Source organism: Entelurus aequoreus, linkage group LG16 (genome assembly GCF_033978785.1).
Source record: "Entelurus aequoreus isolate RoL-2023_Sb linkage group LG16, RoL_Eaeq_v1.1, whole genome shotgun sequence".
Taxonomy (NCBI): Eukaryota; Metazoa; Chordata; class Actinopteri; order Syngnathiformes; family Syngnathidae; genus Entelurus; species Entelurus aequoreus.
Window position 1 is genome coordinate 28,677,086 of NC_084746.1, and position 22,426 is coordinate 28,699,511.

The following is a 22,426-nucleotide window of genomic DNA, read 5'->3' on the forward strand; positions in this document are numbered from 1 at the left end:
TGATTACGGCCCTTTGAAAAACTCACAGTGATCCTGCTCATTTCGTGGACAAGCAGCTAGCACGCTAATTGCTGGATAGCTTAGCTAACATTAATTAAAAACACATAATAATCTTTCCCCATTAGAAATGTCATACCTCAATCTAAACTTGTACAGTATAAACACATTGCTGTCTGAGCAGCGACGATAGTTAATTGTGCACATAGAACCTACAGACTGTGCGCTCTTAGGAGAACGGAGTAGATGTGAAAATCCATACACAATGTCTACAATAGGGAGTGAACCGGAAGTGAAGCGCACAACCCTCGTTTGGCCCTCATTGTTCAGAAACACTCAGAAATGTTAACAAATTCAAATGGAAGAAGCTAAACCTATTTAACAACAATGCTGATAGCCCATCAGTTGTTTTTATATTTTCTTCTCTCTAAACGTGTATTAATCGACTTGATAATTTCCTGTTAATAGCTGCTTGCTTCGTGCTCTATTTACACTTCTTAAAGTTTACTAAGCACTTATTTATTGGTGTTGTGTAAAACTAGCTTATCAGTTGGCTTCTGGCTTGCTCTTGGTATGTAACATGTTTCGCCTCGTCCTCCAGTAATAATAATACTTGATAATGATGCTTAAGATAATAAGAAATGTAGTTTATTTTCCGTAATGGATGTGATTATTATTCATGTAGGGGAGCGTCTCCATACTGTGTATGGTGACACATAATTAGCTGATCGCCCCTTGTCAGCCGCGGGACTAAAAATAAATACAGTGTTCAGCCAGAGGGGTTCGACATTTGGGATCGGCATTAAAAGCCATTAATCGGCAATGGCGATCATCACATACTTTTTCACGAAAATTGACCTGATCCATCGGCACATCCCTAGCGTTTACATTTGAGCTCAGGTGAACCGAACCACACCTATTGCACTCCTCACCCAACCTGTCTCTTGGCCCGCTTGTTTGGTCCATCAGTGTTCGGACGACTGCCTTCACACGTCCATAGGAACACTCTAGCCCCAACCAAACATGGCAAGTGACAGGAAACATTCTTTCCTTGTTAGAAACTCAAGCCCAGCCTGCTTTCTCCAAAAAGGAGTCAGTGCAAAAGGAAGTGAAGGCTGTTCTCTCCCAAAAAGCCACCCTTAGTTGCACAATGTCGGACAGCCAGACAGAAGTGAAATGGTACAAAGACAGCAAGTTGCTCACATCCAGCCGGACGATCTACTCTGAAGTCAATGGCAGTACTCGTCTGTTGGTGATTGAAAAAGTGGAGAGGAGTGATGCTGGAGAGTACACCTGCGAAGCTGGAGGAGAGAAGCTGGTCTTTAAATTAATGGTGCATGGTAGGTATGAAATGTTTTCTAAAGGGTGAGCTACTACACTTTTGACCTGTAACTTATTCCAGATGATCAGTCGCCCTTCTTCAACAAGGAATCGGTCCATAGAGAAGTGAGTGCCTCTCTCTCCCAGAGAGCCACTTTAAGCTGTGAAGTATCTGACTCAAACAAGGAGGTGAAATGGTACAAAGATGGCAAGCTGCTCTCCTCTGGCAAGAAAATACACGCAGAGTCGAAGGGCAAGAGTCGCCAGCTAGTGATTGAGAGTGTTGAGCAGAAAGATGCCGGGGAGTACATATGTGAGGCTGGGTCAGAGAAGCTAGCTTTTAAAATCCATGTGACTGGTAAGATGTATTAAGGTAATTAAACTGGGTGAATCACTCCTGATTTTCTTTCCTCTAAATGTCATCAGAGCCTCCGTCAGCCTTCTTCAACAAAGGAGAGAAAGCCACGCTGAGCTGCAAATTGTCTGATTCCAAGACAGAGGTGAAATGGTACAAAGACGAGAAGCTGCTTGTCATGGGCAAGACACTGCGTACAGAGGTGAAAGGCAAGACATGTCAGCTGGTGATTGACAGTGTGGAGAAAAAGGACGCTGGGGAATACATCTGTGAGACTGGAGCTGAGAAGCTGATCTTTAAACTCCATGTGACAGGTAGGACAAGGGGCAAAGTAGGAGGGAATGTTTTCGCCATTACATACAGTACAGGCCAAAAGTTTGGACACACCTTCTCATTCAATGCGTTTTCTTTATTTTCATGACTATTTACATTGTAGATTGTCACTGAATGCATCAAAACTATGAATGAACACATGTGGAGTTATGTACTTGACCAAAAAAGGTGAAATAACTGAAAACATGTTTTATATTCTTGTTTCTTCAAAATAGCTACCCTTTGCTCTGATTACTGCTTTGCACACTCTTGGCATTCTCCTTCGATGAGCTTCAAGAGGTAGTCACCTGAAATGGTTTTCACTTCACAGGTGGGCTTGAAGTTCATCAAGAGAATGCCAAGAGTGTGCAAAGCTGTAATCAGAGCAAAGGGTGGCTATTTTGAAGAAACTAGAATATAAAACATGTTTTCAGTTATTTCACCGTTTTTTGTTAAGTACATAACTTCACGTGTTCATTCATAGTTTTGATGCCGTCAGTGACAATCTACAATGTAAATAGTCATGAAAATAAAGAAAACGCATTGAATGAGAAGGTGTGTCCAAACTTTTGGCCTGTACCGTATGTATATATATATATATGTATGTGTGTATATATATATATATATATATATATATATATATATATATATATATATATATATATATATATATATATTAGGGGTGGGAAAAAATCGATTCGAATTCGAATCGCGATTCTCACGTTGTGCGATTCAGAATCGATTCTCATTTAAAAAAATATTTTTTATTTTTTCATTTATACATTTTTATTTTTTATTTTTTTTAATTAATCAATCCAACAAAACAATACACAGCAATACCAAAACAATGCGATCCAATTCCAAAACCAAACCCGACCCAGCAACATTCAGAACTGCAATAAACAGAGCAATTGAGAGGAGACACAAACACGACACAGAACAATCCAAAAGTAGTGAAACAAAAATTAATATTATCAACAACAGTATCAATATTAGTTACAATTTCAACATAGCAGTGATTAAAAATCCCTCATTGACATTATCATTAGACATTTATAAAAATACAAATAAATGAACAATAGTGTCACATCTAAATAAATAAATGGGTTATACTTATATAGCGGTTTTCTACCTTCAAGGTACTCAAAGCGCTTTGACAGTATTTCCACATTCACCCATTCACACACACATTCACACACTGATGACGGGAGCTGCCATGCAAGGCGCTAACCAGCAGCCATCAGGAGCAAGGGTGAAGTATCTTGCTCAAGACACGTCCATGACTAAGATGGTAGAAGGTGGGGATTGAACCCCTGTAACCAGCAACCCTCCGATTGCTGGCACGGCCCCTCTACCAACTTTGCCACGCCGTCCCCATCTCATAAGCTTGACAACACACTGTGTCCAATATTTTCACAAAGATAAAATAAGTCATATTTTTGGTTCATTTAATAGTTAAAACAAATTTACATTATTGCAATCAGTTGATAAAACATTGTCATTTACAATTATAAAAGCTTTTTACAAAAATCTACTACTCTGCTTGTATGTCAGCAGACTGGGTAGATCCTGCTGAAATCTATGTATTGAATGAATAGAAAATCGTTTTGAATCGGGAAAAAAATCTATTTTTATTTAATTTTTTTTATTATTTATTTATTTTTTTCCGTTTTTGAATCGGGAATCGTTTTGAATTGAAAAAATATCGATTTTGAATCGAATCGTGACCCCAAGAAGATCAACAATCTCTCTATTATCAAAACAACACAATGGCAACAGTTATTTCACCTTTCTTTGTTAAGTACATAACTCCACGTGTTCATTCATAGTTTCGATGCCTTCAGTGACAATCTACAATGTAAATAGTCATGAAAATAAAGAAAACGCATTGAATGAGGAGAAGGTGTGTCCAAAATTTTGGCCTGTACTGTATATGTACTGTACTTTGTGATAATACTCATGTTTTTTTTTAATCAATCATGCCCAACAAGTTACATTAAAGGTACAGTTTCCAGCTGGCTCCTAATTAAGCCCAAAAATATATGAATACCAAAAGCTAACATATTTTACCATTAGTAGTTCAAGAAAACAGGTTTAACAAATACTTGTCTGTAATTCTCACAATTAGAAGTTCAATTTGTAAAAATGTAATAACTGGCACTTATCCTGCTGTCAATCATGGCTATATCATGTGCAAAATATAAGATTACACCCAACCAACTGAACAGCTAACATATTTAACCATCATTGGTTCAAAAAACAGATCTAACAAATACATATCTATAATTCTTACAATTAAAAGTTACATTTGTAAAAATGTAATAACTGGAAGTTATACAGCTGGCAATCATGACCTATCATGTGCTTATTCACAAAACAGATTTTCAGAAGGAAAGTATTTAAAAATGAATGCTATGTTTTAAGGCAGGGCTATTCAACTGGCGGCCTGGTGGCCAAATCCAGCCCAGGAATGACATCACACCGGCCCCCGCGTTCAGTTCAAAACTTGCAAGGGCCCCTGTTGGATGGAGAAACTTTGACCACTGTAAACACGTTGGCAAATCCTTGCATTGACATTTTAACCTTGCTAGCAAACAGAACACCTATTGGTCATAACGTTTGATTTTCTTAAATGAGGCGTTACTCAAGGCTCCTCCTTAATTCCCCTTCTTTTTGGCAGTTACAATTTTTTTCATGACTCGATTTTGTAATTAAAGTGTTGTTGTAGCTTGTTTACTTCAGATGCAATCAGTAGTTATTTGTTCAACTTCTTTAGTTATACTCGTAATGTTCCTCACGGTTCCATTTGGACTATTCAACTGATGGTCCGTAAGTTCAGTTAAAAAACTTTTGTGAGACTCACATTTTTCCAGTGGATTCGTAAAACATTAGAGTGCTTTTGCTTTTCGTCTGCTTCAGATAAAATAAAAATAAGTAAGATAGAACCATCAATCACAGTGTTGTAAGTTACAGTAGAACATCAAAAATATCATTGTTGATCATCACACAATAAAGTGATGATGAAATATCAAGTCATTACTTTTTGTAGGCTACAGAGGACAAAGCAGCGACTCTGACCTTACGTATACCTCTTATATTTTCTTTGGGGAGGTCAAGTACTGTACTTTTCGTAGGCTGTGAGTCATAGATATGCTGGTAGAGAGTGTTCATACGAAGGGTGTTCTCCTCCAGTTTAGTTTGGTGAAGAGTTAATGCTATGTCTTGATATATTGCTAACATATTCGCTGCTAACATTAGCCGTGGCTGCAGCAAAACTATGTGATTGAACAAGCAAAGTCCTTCTTATAAAGAATTAATATCGCTCTTTTTTTTGTCAATGGTGCGGTCGCGGCATTTTTGAAAATTACATTTGACATTTATTGGACAAACCACTCAGTAGAGTCTCGCTACGGCGAAGAAACGAGAAGCTGAGCGCCAGACACTCTGATACTCACCGATCCTCACTTTGCCCGCCCAACTACGTGGGAGCCAATCAGCTACTGCTAAACGTGCGCAAACACAATGACCGCCAAATAATGAGCACTTCAGGGTGTGACTGACCATTGTTTCACACCCCCAACAAGTCAAGCACAAAAAAAGGAAATGTGTGGAGTCGCAGGCATAATATAAAGATTAAAAAATAGATTAATTTAATTAACAAACATAATGCGCTAGATATGACTGTAATTAATTGATTGCAATTAACGCAAAAACAATTTTCACCCCAAGTTTTTAATTTGTCTGCAAACAAGCTAAGTGTGAATCAATAATGCCACTGCTGGTGCAGACAAGTAGTGCACTCGCAGTTCTTTCTATACACAGTACATCAACAGTCAATCAGTTCCACATTATGGCGAATTCTTAGCAATCAAATAATTGACCAATGGATTATTATGCCCATACCTATTTACACTAACTGCTATTTTAGGATTTGCCATATTTGACTGGTTTTAGCCATGCAAAGGACATCCATTCAACAAATAAGGCACCCAGTTTGATGTAACTCTTCAATATTATATTCGCAGATCTTCCAACTAGCAAAGCAGCCTTCTCTAATACTGACTCACTTCAGAGAGAGGTGATAGCCTCCCTGTCCCAGAAAGCGCTCCTTACCTGTGAAGTGTCCGACATCAACACAGAAGTGAAATGGTACAAGGATGGCAAAGTGCTGGCCTCCAGTAAGAGTATACGTGCAGAGTCCAAGGGCCAGAGTCGCCAGCTGGTGTTTGACAGCGTGGAGAAGAAGGATGCTGGGGAGTACATCTGCGAGGCTGGAAGTGAGAAGCTGACGTTCAGGATACAAGTGGCAGGTATAGTGGTCTTTAACACACACAATAAAAAAAGAGTAAGAATGCTGAAGATCTCAACAACGTGGTTAACTTTCTCCATTAATACTACAGCCGTTCAGCCCAAGTCGGCCTTCTCCAACAAGGAGTCCATCCAGAAGGAGGTGAAAGCTCTTGTCTCTCAGAAAGCTACCTTGACCTGTGAGGTGGAGGAGTCCAAGACTGAGGTAAAATGGTACAAGGATGGCAAGCTGCTGTCTTCGAGCAAGACTTTACGCATGGAGTCGGAGGGCAAGAGTCGACACCTTGTGATCGACAGTTTGGTAAAGGAGGATGCTGGAGAATACACCTGTGTGGTTGGAACTGAGAAGCTGACATTCAAGATACAAGTGGCAGGTAACAGATATCCATCTCACTATTTTAGCTTTAGGAAAACACACAATTATTTGACGTTTATCGCTTACAATGGCCATTCCTTAAATTTGCTCTGCAGATGCCCTGGCTCGTCCCCTGTAGGGGATTTTTTTAATTTTTTTTTATCCCTATCTATTTTATGATTTTAATGGTCTTTATAAGCCCTCCACATAGTTTTCCCACACACTTATGAACACTTCCTATGCTCTTTAAACACTTCATACATTCTAAAACCTAGTTTTTACATGAAAATGTTATAAAATCAATACCCAATGGTATTTTAAAAGCTGCAGTAAAGGAACCGCGACGTAGCGAGGGAACACACCTATTGACCCAAATATAGAACGACCCCTATAATTCAAGATTTAAAAATATCTATGTATATTATATTTTTCTAATCATATTTTCACTGTCAGTGAAAAAAACCTACTGGTTTTAGATTGCAATAAAAACAGATTATATCTTAGCTGCAAAGCATTTTTTTTCTTCACTGATTACCAATTTTCTTAAAATTTGCATCGTAACTCCTCTGTTGTTCAATTCAATTCAATGTTTTTTTATTTGGTCATCAGTACAGTTCAAGTGCATAGAATATAAATAAATACAAGTATGGGTTTACATTTCCTGACCAAAAAGGTTTGGCTGAAGCTAAAAGCTTATATTGCCTACCCTTTCCACATTCACTTTTGTAGAAAACCAAAAAAAACAAGAAACCGATCTTGAGATAAAGAAACACAAGAAAGGACACTACAGTCTCTGTCAAAATCACACTACTTGTTTAAAACATGCTGTGAGACACTTTCCCCCCATTTTTGTGATTGACAGGAAGAAAAGCTATTTCCTTTGGGGAGAAATTGTTGGCATTCGCTAGGGTGTATAAATCTCCAAACCTCGAACATAGGACGACCTGATTTTTCATACTTTTTTTCAGGGGAAAATACCGTCTTTTATTTGGGTCAATATGCTTCTTTTTTCACCTGTAAACTCCAAATATGGTCCTTTCTCTAGCTGAACCTGCCAAGTTTGAGAAGAAGGCTGTCAAGGACACATCATTTATTATTCAAGCGAGTGAGAACATTGTTTTGACCAGCGAGCTGACGGCTGAGAGCAGCGTGAAGTGGTTTAAAGACGGCGTGGAGCTTAAAGAGAGCAGCAAGTACCAAATGAAAAAAGACCGTCTCTCGCGCACTCTCGTTGTCAAATCCACCGAATCTAAAGACAGTGGTGTGTACTCCTGTCACACAGCAGATGACAAATTGGATTTTAAAGTCCAGGTTAAAGGTTAGCCATCTTTTCTCAGAGTTATATGACTTCTACTACAAATGTCTCCTTCCGTTATTCCACTTTTGTATTTTTCTTTTTTTTTTGCAGAGGCAGTGTTGAAGTTTGTTGTTCCATTGAAAGCCTCAACATTGGATTTAGGGGGCACGCTGAGTCTGATGTGTGAATTGAACCAAGCCTCGGGAGATGTCGTGTGGCACCATGGTGGTTCTGAGATTAAACCCGGAGGCAGGATGTGCATAAAGACAGACGGTGCTAAGCGAATTCTCACGGTGACCGGCATGACTCGGGAAGACGGAGGCGAATACAGCTGTGAATGTAAAAATGACAAGACCTCAGCCAAAGTCTCCTTGAAAGGTAACTAATTCAGGAAGCCAATGACAACTATTTTGCTTTGCTTTGTTGAAATCTCCAGTCGTTTAGCTTGGTCTGTATTTATATAGCGCTTTACTATACCTGGAATGATACCCCAAATACTTTATATTATACATCACATTCACCCATTTACACACTGAAGCTGCCGTGCAAGGTGCTAACCAAGACCCATCAGAAGCAGTTAGGGGTTCGGAGTCTTGTTCAGGGACACTTTGACAGTTTATTTCTTCTATGCAAGGTGGATATTATCATTAATGGGGTAAATTAGATTTGTTTATTTCTATTACGCAAGGTGGCTGTTATCATGAATACTATGTTGATGCCTGACATTTTTTTTAGCTCCCAGATCAGTCAGGCTGACTTCCAAGCCCAACAATGTTGCCGCAATAGAGGGAACAGACGCCGTTTTCAAGTGTGCTGTCACCCCAGCCGATGTGCATGTTAAATGGCTCCACAACAACGTTCCCATCACTTCCGGAACCAAGTATAAGATTGAGCATGCCGGCAACTGCCACTCAGTCACCATCATCTCCGTCACCGAGAAGGACGCCGGAGAGATCAGCGTTGATGCTGAAGGGAAAAGCTGCAAAGCTACTCTTCAAATCCAAAGTATGAAAAATACGAGTTTCTAATTCCCCTAAGTATTCCTAATTATTTTTTTCCCTCTCAGGTGAGCCGGTGATGTTTAAGAAAAAGCTTGAGAACTTGACAGTGGAGGAGGAGAGTGAAGCAAAGATGGAGGTGGAGCTAAGTAAGCCGTCAGATGAAGTCAAGTGGATGAAGAACAGCGTTGTGTTGAAGACTTCAGGGAATGCGGAGGTCCGAGTCGATGGGGCTAAGCAGGCTTTAATCTTCAAGAGTGTCACTTGCTCTGACCGCGGATTCTACTCATGTGAAACCCTTGATGACAAAACGCAGGCCAAGCTCACTGTGGAGCGTAAGTATCACAATGAAGACAATTTAAGAATCACAGACAGTCTTAGTCTTACTTCTTGCTCAGGTTTTCAGTTTCATTTGACAGCCACTTGTTGCCTGAGTATTAGTAGTGCCGTACACCAAGTTTTTGGTCTTTTTGTGCTGTCTGTTGAAATGTATGTTGGCCGACAAAGGTCACAACAAATGCAAATGCCACAACACAACAATATAAATCCTCAACACAAAAACTTTAAGCCACAATGGAGTTGACAGTAAACCACATTTTGTGGCTGAGGCGGAAAGTTGAAAACACTTTCATGAACGAAGTTGGAAAAGTAAGTGAAGTGTGACCACTTTCAGCCATAACTAACTTTTTAAAAAAGTCTTTCATTCAAATATTTATTTATTTATTTATTTATTTTTTTTCATAAAGAAATACAATCATGTGTGCTTACAGACTGTATCCCTGCAGACTGTATTGATCTATACATACACATACACTATATGTATATATTGTGTTTTTTATGTTGATTTAATAAAAAACAAACAAAAAAAAAACATTTTTTTATTTCTTGCGCGGCCCGGTACCAATCAGGCCCGGTGGTTGGGGACCACTGAGCTAAGCTAAGGTAAGAAAGTTTGATACATTTGTGAAAGCATAAGAAGACAATAAACACGCTAGTTTGACATGAATGAAAACCGCATAAAGAAAACACTTATGGCCATGCACTAAATAATATAAAGCCCCAACATGTTATCGTCATTGTGGGCAGAAGGAACACTTACCCATAGCGTGTGTTCTTTTTGAATGTGCTATGACTGGAAGTACTCTTATCGTGGGCAAAAGGAACATTCAGCATGGGTTCTATTTTGAATGTACTGTTGGGTAGTTTCAAACACTTTAATTGTGTTAAAAAATAGCAGGTGTACAAGTTTGTAGTGGGACACATTGTAAGCTTCTATGCCTGCATTGTCCGAGCCAAGCAAAATCTAAAATGACAGTTGCTTTCCCAGTTGTTAATGATTTATAACAGAGCTAAATAATTGTGTAATACTGCATTCAATACTGTTTGTCTCTGTAGAACAGTTAGTTTGAGGCTGTTTACGTGAGAGAGCTTAAGTTAAGGGAAGTCCCAAAGGCAAAAGAAGCCAGAGCACTGTCTTTACTGTTTTTCATCCAGCATGAAAAATCAGATGTTATTTATTAAGATTATGTATTATTATATTGATGTTATGTGTTAAGAAATGAACAATTCTGTGAAATAAATAACTTCATTTAAATAATTGAAAGTTATGCATATTCAAAATGTAAACATTCCTAACCGTTAAGCTACATTAATTATGACAGTGGACTTAAAATAATTGTTTTATTTGATGACCTTCCTGCACTGATATTTGGCCTTTGTGCCCTCAAAAGTTTGACAACCTTTTTTTTCTCTTTCTATCCCCTCCTGCACCAAATGATAATATAAATACATTTAATAAAGTCAAATACAAATAAGGCAACAAGAGAAGTATCCCACACTTCTCTTTTGTAAAGTAAATTTGTACAGCCGATGTGGGCATATACATCAACAATATGATTTGCCTGAGAAGCTGGACAGGACAAAAAAAAAAAAAAAAAAAGTTTGACGACACCAAAGGCCAAGTTAACCGGACTCTCGCCAAAATTCCAGGTCTTGTTTTGGCTTTCTGTTGTTGTGTTGTGGCGTTTGCATTTCTTGTGACCTTTCTCCGCCACCGTAAAACCTACCTGAGCTTGTCATTAAGTTGTCTGGTACAGTTCGCCATTACTGTAATCTATCCAATGTCCATATTATTTCCATACTGTCTCGTATAGGTGGTAAGCTACATCTTACATGTGGGAATTTAGGTTTTCCATTCGTGAACTGCAGCACTCGTGCAGCCGACTCGACCATGGTGCTACCACCACCATGCAGTTATCTTGGTACTGTTGCGTTGACCAGCATTCCTCCAATGGGGAATTCAAATTGCTAGTCTCTCCCAGATTCTTTTTATGGCAATACGCTGATGTTTATATTCAATCTCCAGGCAATAGTTGGTATTTTGTAGTTTATTCTCAAAGCTTAGAGGACAAACCTGAGACCAACCCAGCACCCAAGCGTTCCCTAGCCCGGTCCAGATCGGTCTCCCCTCCCCCTCCTGTCCCCCCAAGCTCAGCACTGCCCTGTGCTCCTTATCTTAGGAATGTTATGGCAGTCTCAACAGCGCTCTGCCTGTCTACTCAAGGACACTCGAATCCAAGCACTTTGTACCACACGAGACATTAGCTGATGTAAATATGACTATAGGAGTTTTAGAAAGAAGTAACACTTAAATATGGATATGATTCTGATCTGCTTCCATCAATCCCCCTTTAAGATCTTCTAATAAGATCTTTAATACTTGTACAAAACTTATAAAGCACGCCCCACATTAAAGTAGGTGCTGTTTTTTTTCTTTAAGCAAGCTAGCAATAAAACAACAGCTTATTTACATGGGAGATAGATGGAGGGAGTCCACGTCAATGTCGTCATGGTCAGGGAAGTAAACCAACAATTCTCGAAAGTCTTAAAGTTATCACTTTGCTAGACCCCCTTTAGTGACACTTAGCCCAAGGGGCTGTGCGGTTCTGGATGGTCTTGAGGGAGGTTGTTCAGCAAGTCCCTCAACTGTGTCACGAGTCAAGTTGGTTAGTCTCAATGGCGGCGGGGAGTTAGAGAGGCCGCTGAAACAGGAGTTCCAAGGGGTGTTAATTTGGTGACTGGGGTCATCAGTCTAACCATAGCACAAAGCCCAACGGCTGACGTCGGGATTCTAATGTACAATCTGTGCTCCCCACAACACCAGAATAAGTCAGCTCGTGCCCAAGGGCCTATCCTAGAGCCATCTATCAGTGTGGTGCACCAGTAACGGTTAATGTCACCCAATTTGTTGGGGGACGAAGAGGGTCCTGTAATTTGAAAACGCGTGTAATTCAGCTTTTGGGCCACAAAGGGAAGAAGTCGGGTGGCATTGTCAACAGAAGGGTACACATGTCAGTCAACTTAAAAGGGGCGGGGTAAGTGTGGGAAAAGGGACGTCCAGCTGAAGAAGCAACACAGTCACCCAGGTTTTGGCCTCCACCTGAGCCACAGGTTGTCTGCACCCGCTCCTAAGGTCAAAGGTCAAAGTTACCAGGCCTTCGGTGGTGATGTCATTAGCACGCACGGATGTGAGCCTTTGAAACACCACCGAGGTGGGGTGGTACTTTAGGTGCTACAGAGGGTGTAGAGGTAGTTAACGCCCTCTCAAGGACATTAATTTTAATAATTCCTTTAGCGTCTGTATCAGTCAGGTCAAGCCCCAAAACAACATAAAAGGGACGATGGGCACAACTTACCAGAGTATGTTGTCTGCATCCGACACCCATGGTTCAGGGTTGAGTCGTAACAAATATAGAGGTTATTACCACGGTAATAGCTATTGTGTCCCCCGTAATTAATCACACTGCACAGGTCAAAAATAAGTCTTGCTATCCCCTTTGACCCAGTCTATTTAAAGTCCGCTGTATGTTCTTAGACACTTGTCAGTCACTGTCGTCAGGAAGGATGAACTGAGACACAAAGACAGTAGAACACGCCCAAGCACCAGTCCGTCAGGGAACACTACCGGGTGTAACATCCTGCCTTTCGTCTATCAATATCAGAGTAATTTAGGTAACAAAACGGGGATAAACATCAAACTTTTCACTTAATGTAACGACACATATAGTTATGCTGAAAACAAGCAAGAAAAACTAAGAAACATTTAGCATACTGGATTGGTCTCACACAAGGATATACAGTATAGAAGTTGAAAAGAGTAATGTAGGTAGAAAATCTCTCTCGTCTCCTGGGCTGAGGTGCAGATGTTGTGGCGATGTCAGCAATGACATCCCCTGGTGATCTGTCAGGTTCTTCAGCTGTAGTGCAGAGGGAGAGGTGGTACCAGGTGTCCCCTCCACCAGCCAGTCGAAGGGCGTGGGACGTCCGTTCCACGACCTTGAAGGGACCAGTCCACCTGAGCTCCGTCCACTTGCGTTTGATGACCTTGATCTTGACCCTCTCAGCGGGCGGAAGGGAATCTGTACAGAAGAACTGGCACACAAATTCTGCAATTTTTTGTGTAAAATACCATTTTGGTTTTACGCTGAGTCCTCCTTCCATGGAGGCTGCTGGTCCTGTGAATGGCTGACCTGTATGCAGCTCATAGGGTGAAAAACTCAAAGGGCGGTAAAACAGTTTTATTCACGGACCTTCGAATGATCATTAACGCTAATTGCAACATGTCAATCCAATTAAATTTGGTCTGTGCACAGATTTTAGCCAATTAGTTTTTAATGTTCTGGTCCATCCTTTCAACCTTACTTTGGGACTCAGGATGGTACCCCAAACCTGTGTTCTAGTCCGAAAGCCTTTTCGACCAAGGCTAAGTGAGTTTTTTTTTTTTTTTTAATGGTTGCCGTTGTCTGACCTAATCTTTTTGGGGAAACCATGTCGGGGTACTAGGTCATTCACAAGTCATTTAATTACTGATATTGCATCCTCTTTTGCGGTTATTGTTGATTCCGGCCAACCACTGTGATTGTCAACACAAGTCAGTACGTACCTTTCCCTTGTACCGTATTGATCATATCAGTGAAATCAAAGACTATACATTGTTCACACTCACCTCCTCCATATTCTAAATTTGATCTACTAAACTACTATCGATGTGTAAAATCGTTATTTTCAAATTAAAATTAGTTATAACTTCTTACCCACGGGAAAAATGTTAAAACTATGGAATGTGTCAGAGTCGGATGATTGTCGATTTTGTTCCAAGGAGTCTGTATCCACCCTCACTCACCCCCTTCTGTTTCTGAAAAAAAGGACTGTGTTAGTCATACTATCACTTTCAGAAACATCTAAGAAAAAGGTCAGCTAATAGTCAAGTAGCGGAGGGCAGGTCATGTTTGAGGTCAATGATTGTCTCTTCAGCCTCTATGGTCCACTGGGGGGTGGTGTTAGGGTAGGGGACCCCTTAGCAATATCACAATTAACTCAAACTCATCTGAACCCTAACTTTTATGTAACTTATTCAATATGGTGAAAGTAACAAAATATGCTTGTATTTATATTGTCACCAATACTAGAAAAATACTACCCTTATGGCGGATGCTTTAGCAATAGTATTTTGAAATTTTACCACACCTGGTGGCCCCAATAATTCATTAAGTCAAGCTCATGTTGTAGAAAGTTGAATGATGCAGACACGTTTGTTACTGAATACTTTCTATCAGACTTCTGTCTTGACGACTATGTGTATGTAATGTGTAATGTGTCGTTTTAGCTCAGCTGTTGTGTAGCTGCTAGCTCCTCCTAGCCTACAGGTGTCTAAAGTGCAGCCCATAGTTATGTGGTTAACATAACCATGGGCTAAACCTAAACAATTGAAAATGTGGTATTTGGGTGTCGGTGTAATGTTTGGCAGCTACGCCGTGTCTTATCATTGTAACTAAGTTCTTTGGTTTTGTAGGCGAGACAGAGAGCAAGGGAACAATGTGGGACACTATTGTGTCCATCTTATACCGTGCTAGCTGTTGCAAAGATAGGTCAACATGAGCAGCCACACCTTGAGTTCCAACATATATAAATAATCATAACATATGGCGAGTCGGGTGGCAGAACACACGGAAGCATCTCAGCCAGTCAGGGTTTTCACTGTTAGAGCAGTTGGATGTCAGCCATTCCTGTTGTTTCAGGCTGTGGTATGAGCTCATGGAGGAGTCTTGGTAGTGGTGTCGCAGCTGGGTGGTTCAGCCGTCAGGTAACACCAGGAATGTTCCTTCTTTGCGATTTGAATGTCAGGGTACAGTCTGTAAAGGAGGTCCAGCAATCTGAACCGGAAGTGGTTTGGTGACAGGTAACCTTCTTGTGACCCCAGCGAAGCCTTCGACCTTTAAAGAGGAAGCACACAGTTTTTTTGGTACCTCTGCATTCAGAATCGAATGGGTGGCTGATAAAATTGTCCGTTGACACTCATGTCCAGCAGGGGTCCTGTCGGTACTTCCTGCTGCGGCTCCTGATGTGGGCGTCCTCTAACACGCCTTCGTGTTCGTTTGTTGGCACGACGGAACCTTTCCTGTTCGGAAATGTTCGGACAGTCACGACTCCAGTGACCAGGCTGGTCACAGCCGAAACAGTGTCTACCCCAGACCGGCTTTGAAGCATTGTGTTGTCCACCACCCGAGTCCAACCGCACGTCTGTTGAGGATTCTTTCCTCCACCTGTTGGAACTCAAAAGCAAGGTCACCCACTGCTGAATATACCCTAGCTGATCTTTGACCTTTTGGTTCTTTTAACCTTTTATCTTCAGCGATCTGTAATTTAAGTAGTCGTTTCCTTGTTGCTCTGTCATTAGCCCTATTTTGCATGGGATGAATAAAATGTCCTGCCATATATTGTTTTTGGCACCGTGTATATCAGGGTTAACTTTGTCCAAAGTTTTTGGCCAAAGGTTCCCTCCCGTAGGTACAGGTGGGAAAGCAAGGTCAACAATGACTTGCATGTATGCATCGGCAAGAGACTTATATTGTAGTATGTCCAAAGTGTTAATGTCATGTGTCAAAAATGTCTGCCGGAGAAAATGGTCAGACGTGTACAAGGGGTTAATTTTCGGAGGCAGGATTAATCTTAGAGGGGGCGTGTTAATACCTCCTTCTCTTGTCACTGGAGTAGGGGGCGGTGTCCTAGTCAAAGTCTGGGCGGGTCGTGTGAATTGTCTTGCGCATGCGCGGCAGACAAAAAACCAATGAGTCCATTCTGTCATTAATCATCGGTTCTTTTGCTGCATTTCGTTTTTCCACGTAATCCCCGTTTACTTTTATCATACCTCCATATCATACGAGGGCCTTTAACCCGTTACTCTTTTAGGCGGCGACCAACTACCCAGGGTGAGCCACACCCAACTATTAGTTCACTCGTCAATGAAACTGCCCGTCACGGTAATCGAGACACAATGGCGTGAGTTGACCACTTATTTACAATTTTAATGCATTGGCAGGCTCGGCAAAAATGCAATCAATCTATCAAAATCACCAATCTGTGCCTGGGATTAAAAAACAGTGTTTGACTTACAGACTTCAGGACAGACTCCTAAAGCAGATTTTATATAAAAAAGTCTCTGCTCACCTTGTATTGGCCATTTGAGTCTGTCCAGAAGATTGCAAGAAGTCATCAATCAACAGCGTGCCATCCCGGACGAGCCCCCAAATTGTTGCGTTGACCAGCATTCCTCCAATGGGGAATTCAAATTGCTAGTCTCTCCCAGATTCTTTTTATGGCAATACGCTGATGTTTATATTCAATCTCCAGGCAATAGTTGGTATTTTGTAGTTTATTCTCAAAGCTTAGAGGACAAACCTGAGACCAACCCAGCACCCAAGCGTTCCCTAGCCCGGTCCAGATCGGTCTCCCCTCCCCCTCCTGTCCCCCCAAGCTCAGCACTGCCCTGTGCTCCTTATCTTAGGAATGTTATGGCAGTCTCAACAGCGCTCTGCCTGTCTACTCAAGGACACTCGAATCCAAGCACTTTGTACCACACGAGACATTAGCTGATGTAAATATGACTATAGGAGTTTTAGAAAGAAGTAACACTTAAATATGGATATGATTCTGATCTGCTTCCATCAGTACTCACTTTTGTTGCCAGTTATTTTCATTCAACAGTAAATCTATACTGTTATACAATCTTTACAGTGACTACTCTGAAGCATATTCACATTTACATTCAAGGGTACTGTCTCTTGAGAAGATGTACTCTATTAAACATGCTTGATAAATGTGAAGGGCGTACTCACTTTTGTGAGATACGGCAAGTATAAATGTTGCTTTAAAATGCGAATCTTTTCTCCTCAGCCAAGAAAATCCACATTATAAAGGGTCTTATTGACACAAAGGCACACGAAACAGAAACAGCCATCCTTGAGGTTGAGCTCAGCCAGGCTAATGTTGAGGCTTTGTGGACCAGGGATGGGATCAGGCTTAAATCGGGTCCAGACCACCGCATTGCAGTTATGGGAAAGAAGCACATCCTTACATTGTCAAATCTGACGAGAGAGGACGCAGGAACTATCAGTTTCCAAGCAGAGGACGTGCGTACCTCCTGCAAACTCCGTGTTTCAGGTATGGAGACACCTGAGACTAGTTCTCGCAAGTTTTTCACAAATCCAGATCGCGGTTGTGCCAAAAATGTTATTGTTCTTCAGAACCTCCTGCTGTGATCACAAAACCCCTTGTGGATATCAGTGTTACTGAGCAGGAGAAGGCGACTTTTGGGTGTGAGGTGTCCAGAACAAATGCAGAAGTAGAATGGTTGAAGGTGAGAAGTCACTGAAGATCCTTACGACATAGTCTGTGCAATTAAAACCTACAGTATGAATTTCATCTACAGGATGATGTAGGACTGAAACCAGGTAGGAATTATAGTATCCACTCTTTGGCACGAAAACGCACTTTGATCATCAACAAGTGCGCACCGGAAGATGAAGGCACTTACATCTGTCGCACCACCGATGACAGCACTAGTGCCAAGCTCACCATTAATGGTAACGATGAACTCGTTATTGATCACGTCATGTTCATAAAGCTCACACACAAAGTGATGTTCTCTTCACCCCTCACTGCAGCAAGAGATATTAAGATTGTGAAGAAGCTGGAGGATGTGGAGGTAACGGAGAAGGAGAGTGCAGCATTTGTCTGCGAAATTTCACACGACGACGTGGAATGCCTGTGGTCCAGAGGGGGCGCTAAACTCAAAGCCGGGGACAACATCAAGATAAGACAAGAAGGTGAAGAAAACCGTGTTTTAAATTGATGAATAATTATGACATTGTGGTGACTTTTTGTCTGTTTTGTAAACACAGGCAGGACACATAAGGTGCTGTTTATAAGTGTGTCTCCAGAAGATGTAGGTGAGATTACCTTTACAGCCGAGAAGGCCTCTTCGACCGCGGAACTAAAGGTGACAGGTAAACATGCTCATCTTACCATTATAGCTATTAGGAGTGTAACAATAAGCCATAATCACACTTTGGTACGTACCTCGGTTTCATGGTCTCAGTGTGGAACAAAATGCAAAACCTAAAACTACAGTTATTACTATCAGGGTTTTATGATTACAATACCATTATGTTTATTATTATGAGTGGAATTGGCTGACATCAATACCGATACCGATCACATGTATCAACTGTAATTTTTTCAATCTATTCATGGTGAGTGCTGTTGAAAGTTTAACAATATCAATACAATATTTAAACCAGTTATTTTTTTTTATTTCATTACATACAATTGTTTGATCAAAACAAAGTCATTAGTACACAATGACTTAACAAAAGTATAAACTAATATCTATTACTCATCCTTTGATTTTTTGTCCCAAATCTTCCTGTGTCCAGGCAATTATTCCCTTAGTGTGTAAACATGAATAGAAAAATAACAAAAAATATTTGGAGAAAATAAAAATACCAACATATCGATCGTATACTGACACCACCAATTTATAGATCAATCCGCCTTCCTCTTGCATGTTGTGTACTGACTGCAACAATACTGACACCCGCACTGTTGTATATTATCCTCTCTCTAAAATCTTATTTTTTTTCTTGTTAATTTCCTGTTATTAGCTGATTACAGTCTGCTGTAAGGTTGTTCCATTTACACTTCTTAAACTTTACTCAGCACTTATTTCTTGGGGGAACCAGAGGGGATCAGTGGTTGTGATTAGCATTAAAAGGCATTGATCGGCAATGACAATCACATTCTTTTTGACGAAAATCAGCCAATACTGATCGGTGGTCGATCAGTTTCGGCACACACCTGCATACAGGAAATCTGCTGAGCGTTTGTGTAAGCATTATGAATTAAAAAATAATTGCAACTCGGGACCTGTTTCCCATCTCTTCTGAACATTGCTTTTGTTTTAACTACTACTTTGTTTGTTTATGTATTTCACTGAGACAGAAAACCTTTAATGACAAAATATGTTTTTCAAGGTCTAGCTTCTCCTTGGCATTGTCGCTAGCCATTACTCCCATTATAGGCTGGGCTTCAGCGTACCTGTGTAGGGAAATATGGGAATTTATCATTCCTATCCCTCACTTACCCGTGTGGGAACTGGCGTCTGTATAAGGCCAAATGTTCCGTAACAAAAAAATTGTATTGCAAATACATGTATCGTTACACCCCTAATAGTTATTAATGTATGGTTTTGTTGGCTATTTTGTGACAGTGTTTGTTACAAAATTTAACTCACTTGATGATGTCTACTTGCAACTTGCATGGAGGCATTAAGACAACACACTGACACCAAATAAACACAATCTGTCCAAGATAATGGGAGACATTAGGAGCCTTCCATGTTGCCACACATTCACTCATTCATTTGCTGTAGAACTCCCCGTCAAGTTTGTGAAGAAGCTCAGGGATAAGATAGCCATCTATAATCACCGCGGCCGCCTGGAGTGCCAAGTGTCACGGGCCAGCGCCAAAGTCAAGTGGTTCAAAGGCAAGAAGGAGCTCAGGACCGGCAAAAAGTACGAGATTAAAAGTGAGGACGTGTACCGGAAGCTCACCGTCAACAACGTGGACTCCGGGGATGAAGACACTTACACGTGTGATGCCGTTGACGACAAGACGTCATGTAAACTGCTTGTGGAAGGTAACATAATAAATAGTCATTTGTAGCCTATTTACAAGAATAGATCATCAACTGTATTTACAATTATTCAGGCTTATTAGCAAAATGGGTGGAGTAATCACTGTTTTTTTTTCAATTGCTTGATTGATCTGACTTTCAATCCAATCCCCTTTCTACTCTATAATCTAATCCTAGTACTCACATAATGTTTGATGTGCCATGCACGTACAGTAACAATGTTATTATAGACATTATTCATTTTCTAAAGTATATTGTACAGTGTATTTAGATATTTGTGGTGGATAATTCAGTTGGTTTGGTGGTCAGCACTATTACGTAAATGACAGTAGTTACATGCGTCACTATATGAGAGGTACCTTTTAATGAAGTTTTTATTAATTTGGGCATACAAAAGGTGTCTCCAACAGGTGGCTTGCTAGCCTTTCAATCAAAAAAATATGTGCACAGACGGTTGACTGTGAAGTGTTCTTACAACTGCTCTGTTCAGACACGTACAATACAAGTAATTGTTACCAGTCGTATAAATAAAACGCAAGTAGTATTCAAGTAGCTCTAATAGGAATTAATGTTGGCGACCACTGGCATAAAAGTTTTAGCTTGCAAATGACTCTTGAATTAGTTTGTATAAATCTTTAAAATAAAAATACATTTATTTATTTTTATTATTTTTATTTTTTTACAATATAGTTGTCCCTCTTTTAATCGCTGTTAATTGGTTCCAGACATGACCGCAATAAATGAATTTCCGCAAAGTAGAAATTTCTTTATTTATTTAATTAATTATAAATCAAATATTTTCATAGCTGTCTTATGACCTTCTAAATAAGTTTTTTTTCACATTATGAGAGCAGTTTATAAATGAAATAACACCTTTTAGTCTTCTTTACACTCCTATTCCAATTTAGTAATGCTGTTTGAGGCTGAGCCAATCAGTGGCCACAATACTGAACAGCGTGCACTGATTGGTTTGATCTCCTCTAGTGGCCAATACTACTGTAGTATTGATATTTTTAGTTTATTCAGTATTTTTTTTTGCTTGAAAATGATTAATTTAGGACCAAAAAAATATTTAAAAATCCGCAATGTGGAGAAGCTGCAGTATTTCATGCGAGATGAGACAACTGCATATTCAATAATACATTTTAAATTACAATATATTGAAAATCTTGAGTTATTAAAAGATTTCGCTTGAAATTCAGCTTTACTATACAACAGTTTTCTGTTTAATGCGCCCATCAACTTCTCTTTTTTTATTGCCCCTGCAGAGCAGTCCATTAACATCGTGCGGGAGCTGAGTTCTGTAGAAGTGATGGAACCCTTCGCCGCTGTCTTCGAAGTTGAGATCAGCATGCAACTGGGGAAGGCGCCAATATGGACTCTCAGTGGAGTCGCCGTGCAAGACAGCGCTGATATCGAGATAGCGAAGGAGGGCACAATGCATCGCCTCACATTCAAGAAGACCAAAGCGTCGATGACGGGTCCCGTGCAGTTCACAGCTGGGAAGAGCAAGTCCCTTGCGCAGCTCACAGTCAAAGGCAGGAGTCTGTCATCTCCATTATGACTTTAAAAATGTTTTGTTTAATAATTTGTTTATATATCCATTACTTTGCATTTAGAGCGTCCTCTTGAGATTACAGAGTCCATCAAAGATGTAAAAGCCAAGGAGAAAAGCTCAGCCATGCTCTCCTGTAAATTCTCCGACCCACCCAAAAGGGTGAAGTGGTTTAAAGAAGAGGTACCTCTCTCTCCATCGGACAAGTACAACATCAAGCAAGATGCCACAAGGGCTCAACTCACCATTCATATGCTGACTGAGCAAGATAGTGGCGAGTACAAATGTCAGTCGGGGCCAGCCGTGACAAAAGGCACTCTCCTAATTGAAGGTGCCGTTCGATAGAGTAACTGTACAAAATACAAGCTGGTGGGCGGCAGACTAAACCACAGTTTTCTCTCCTAGTGCGTGATATTAAATTCACCAAGCATCTAGCTGACACAGAGGTGGACGAGGACAGCGACGCAGTGTTCACCTGCGAGGTCAACTACGCCGATGAAGAGGCCCAGTGGCTTCTGAATGACAAGGCGCTCTTTACGGATGACGTCATTACCGTAACACACGAGGGGAAAGTTCACAAGGTCATCTTGAAGAACCTGGCACCTCAGGACGGCGGCATTATCACCGTTCAAATACGCAAAGTGAAGGAGTCTGTCACGCTCAAGGTTAAAGGTAAGAACCGAAAAACAAATATTTCTATAAGTTGAAATAATTTAGCTTAAAATATTACAATCATGATACCTTTTAAATTGAATGAAAGTTTAAAAATTAGTTAAACATTTTACACTAGAAATAAAATAAAGTAAAAATCACCTTTTGAAGATAAACGACGGACAAGAAGATAAAAAGTTGTCATTAGATTGCGAGCTTCTCTGTTCACTTTCATGCTTTTCATTA

The 22,426-nt window shown here is 40.4% G+C and overlaps 1 protein-coding gene across 1 annotated transcript in view; it reads left to right on the top strand.

Annotated features, from left to right (window-relative positions):
• LOC133630812 (obscurin-like) overlaps window positions 1-22,426 on the top strand; it is a 106,311-nt gene that overhangs the window by 16,994 nt on the left and 66,891 nt on the right. The window contains exons 10-27 of the mRNA XM_062022569.1: window positions 1,056-1,337; window positions 1,400-1,675; window positions 1,744-1,986; window positions 6,010-6,294; window positions 6,385-6,666; window positions 7,693-7,965; window positions 8,056-8,322; window positions 8,680-8,949; window positions 9,011-9,277; window positions 17,175-17,441; window positions 17,525-17,637; window positions 17,710-17,863; window positions 17,945-18,106; window positions 18,182-18,286; window positions 19,711-19,977; window positions 21,243-21,512; window positions 21,594-21,860; window positions 21,935-22,201. Of these exons, the coding sequence (XP_061878553.1) occupies window positions 1,056-1,337; window positions 1,400-1,675; window positions 1,744-1,986; window positions 6,010-6,294; window positions 6,385-6,666; window positions 7,693-7,965; window positions 8,056-8,322; window positions 8,680-8,949; window positions 9,011-9,277; window positions 17,175-17,441; window positions 17,525-17,637; window positions 17,710-17,863; window positions 17,945-18,106; window positions 18,182-18,286; window positions 19,711-19,977; window positions 21,243-21,512; window positions 21,594-21,860; window positions 21,935-22,201 (4,317 nt within the window). The remainder of the gene's footprint in view (window positions 1-1,055; window positions 1,338-1,399; window positions 1,676-1,743; window positions 1,987-6,009; window positions 6,295-6,384; window positions 6,667-7,692; window positions 7,966-8,055; window positions 8,323-8,679; window positions 8,950-9,010; window positions 9,278-17,174; window positions 17,442-17,524; window positions 17,638-17,709; window positions 17,864-17,944; window positions 18,107-18,181; window positions 18,287-19,710; window positions 19,978-21,242; window positions 21,513-21,593; window positions 21,861-21,934; window positions 22,202-22,426) is intronic.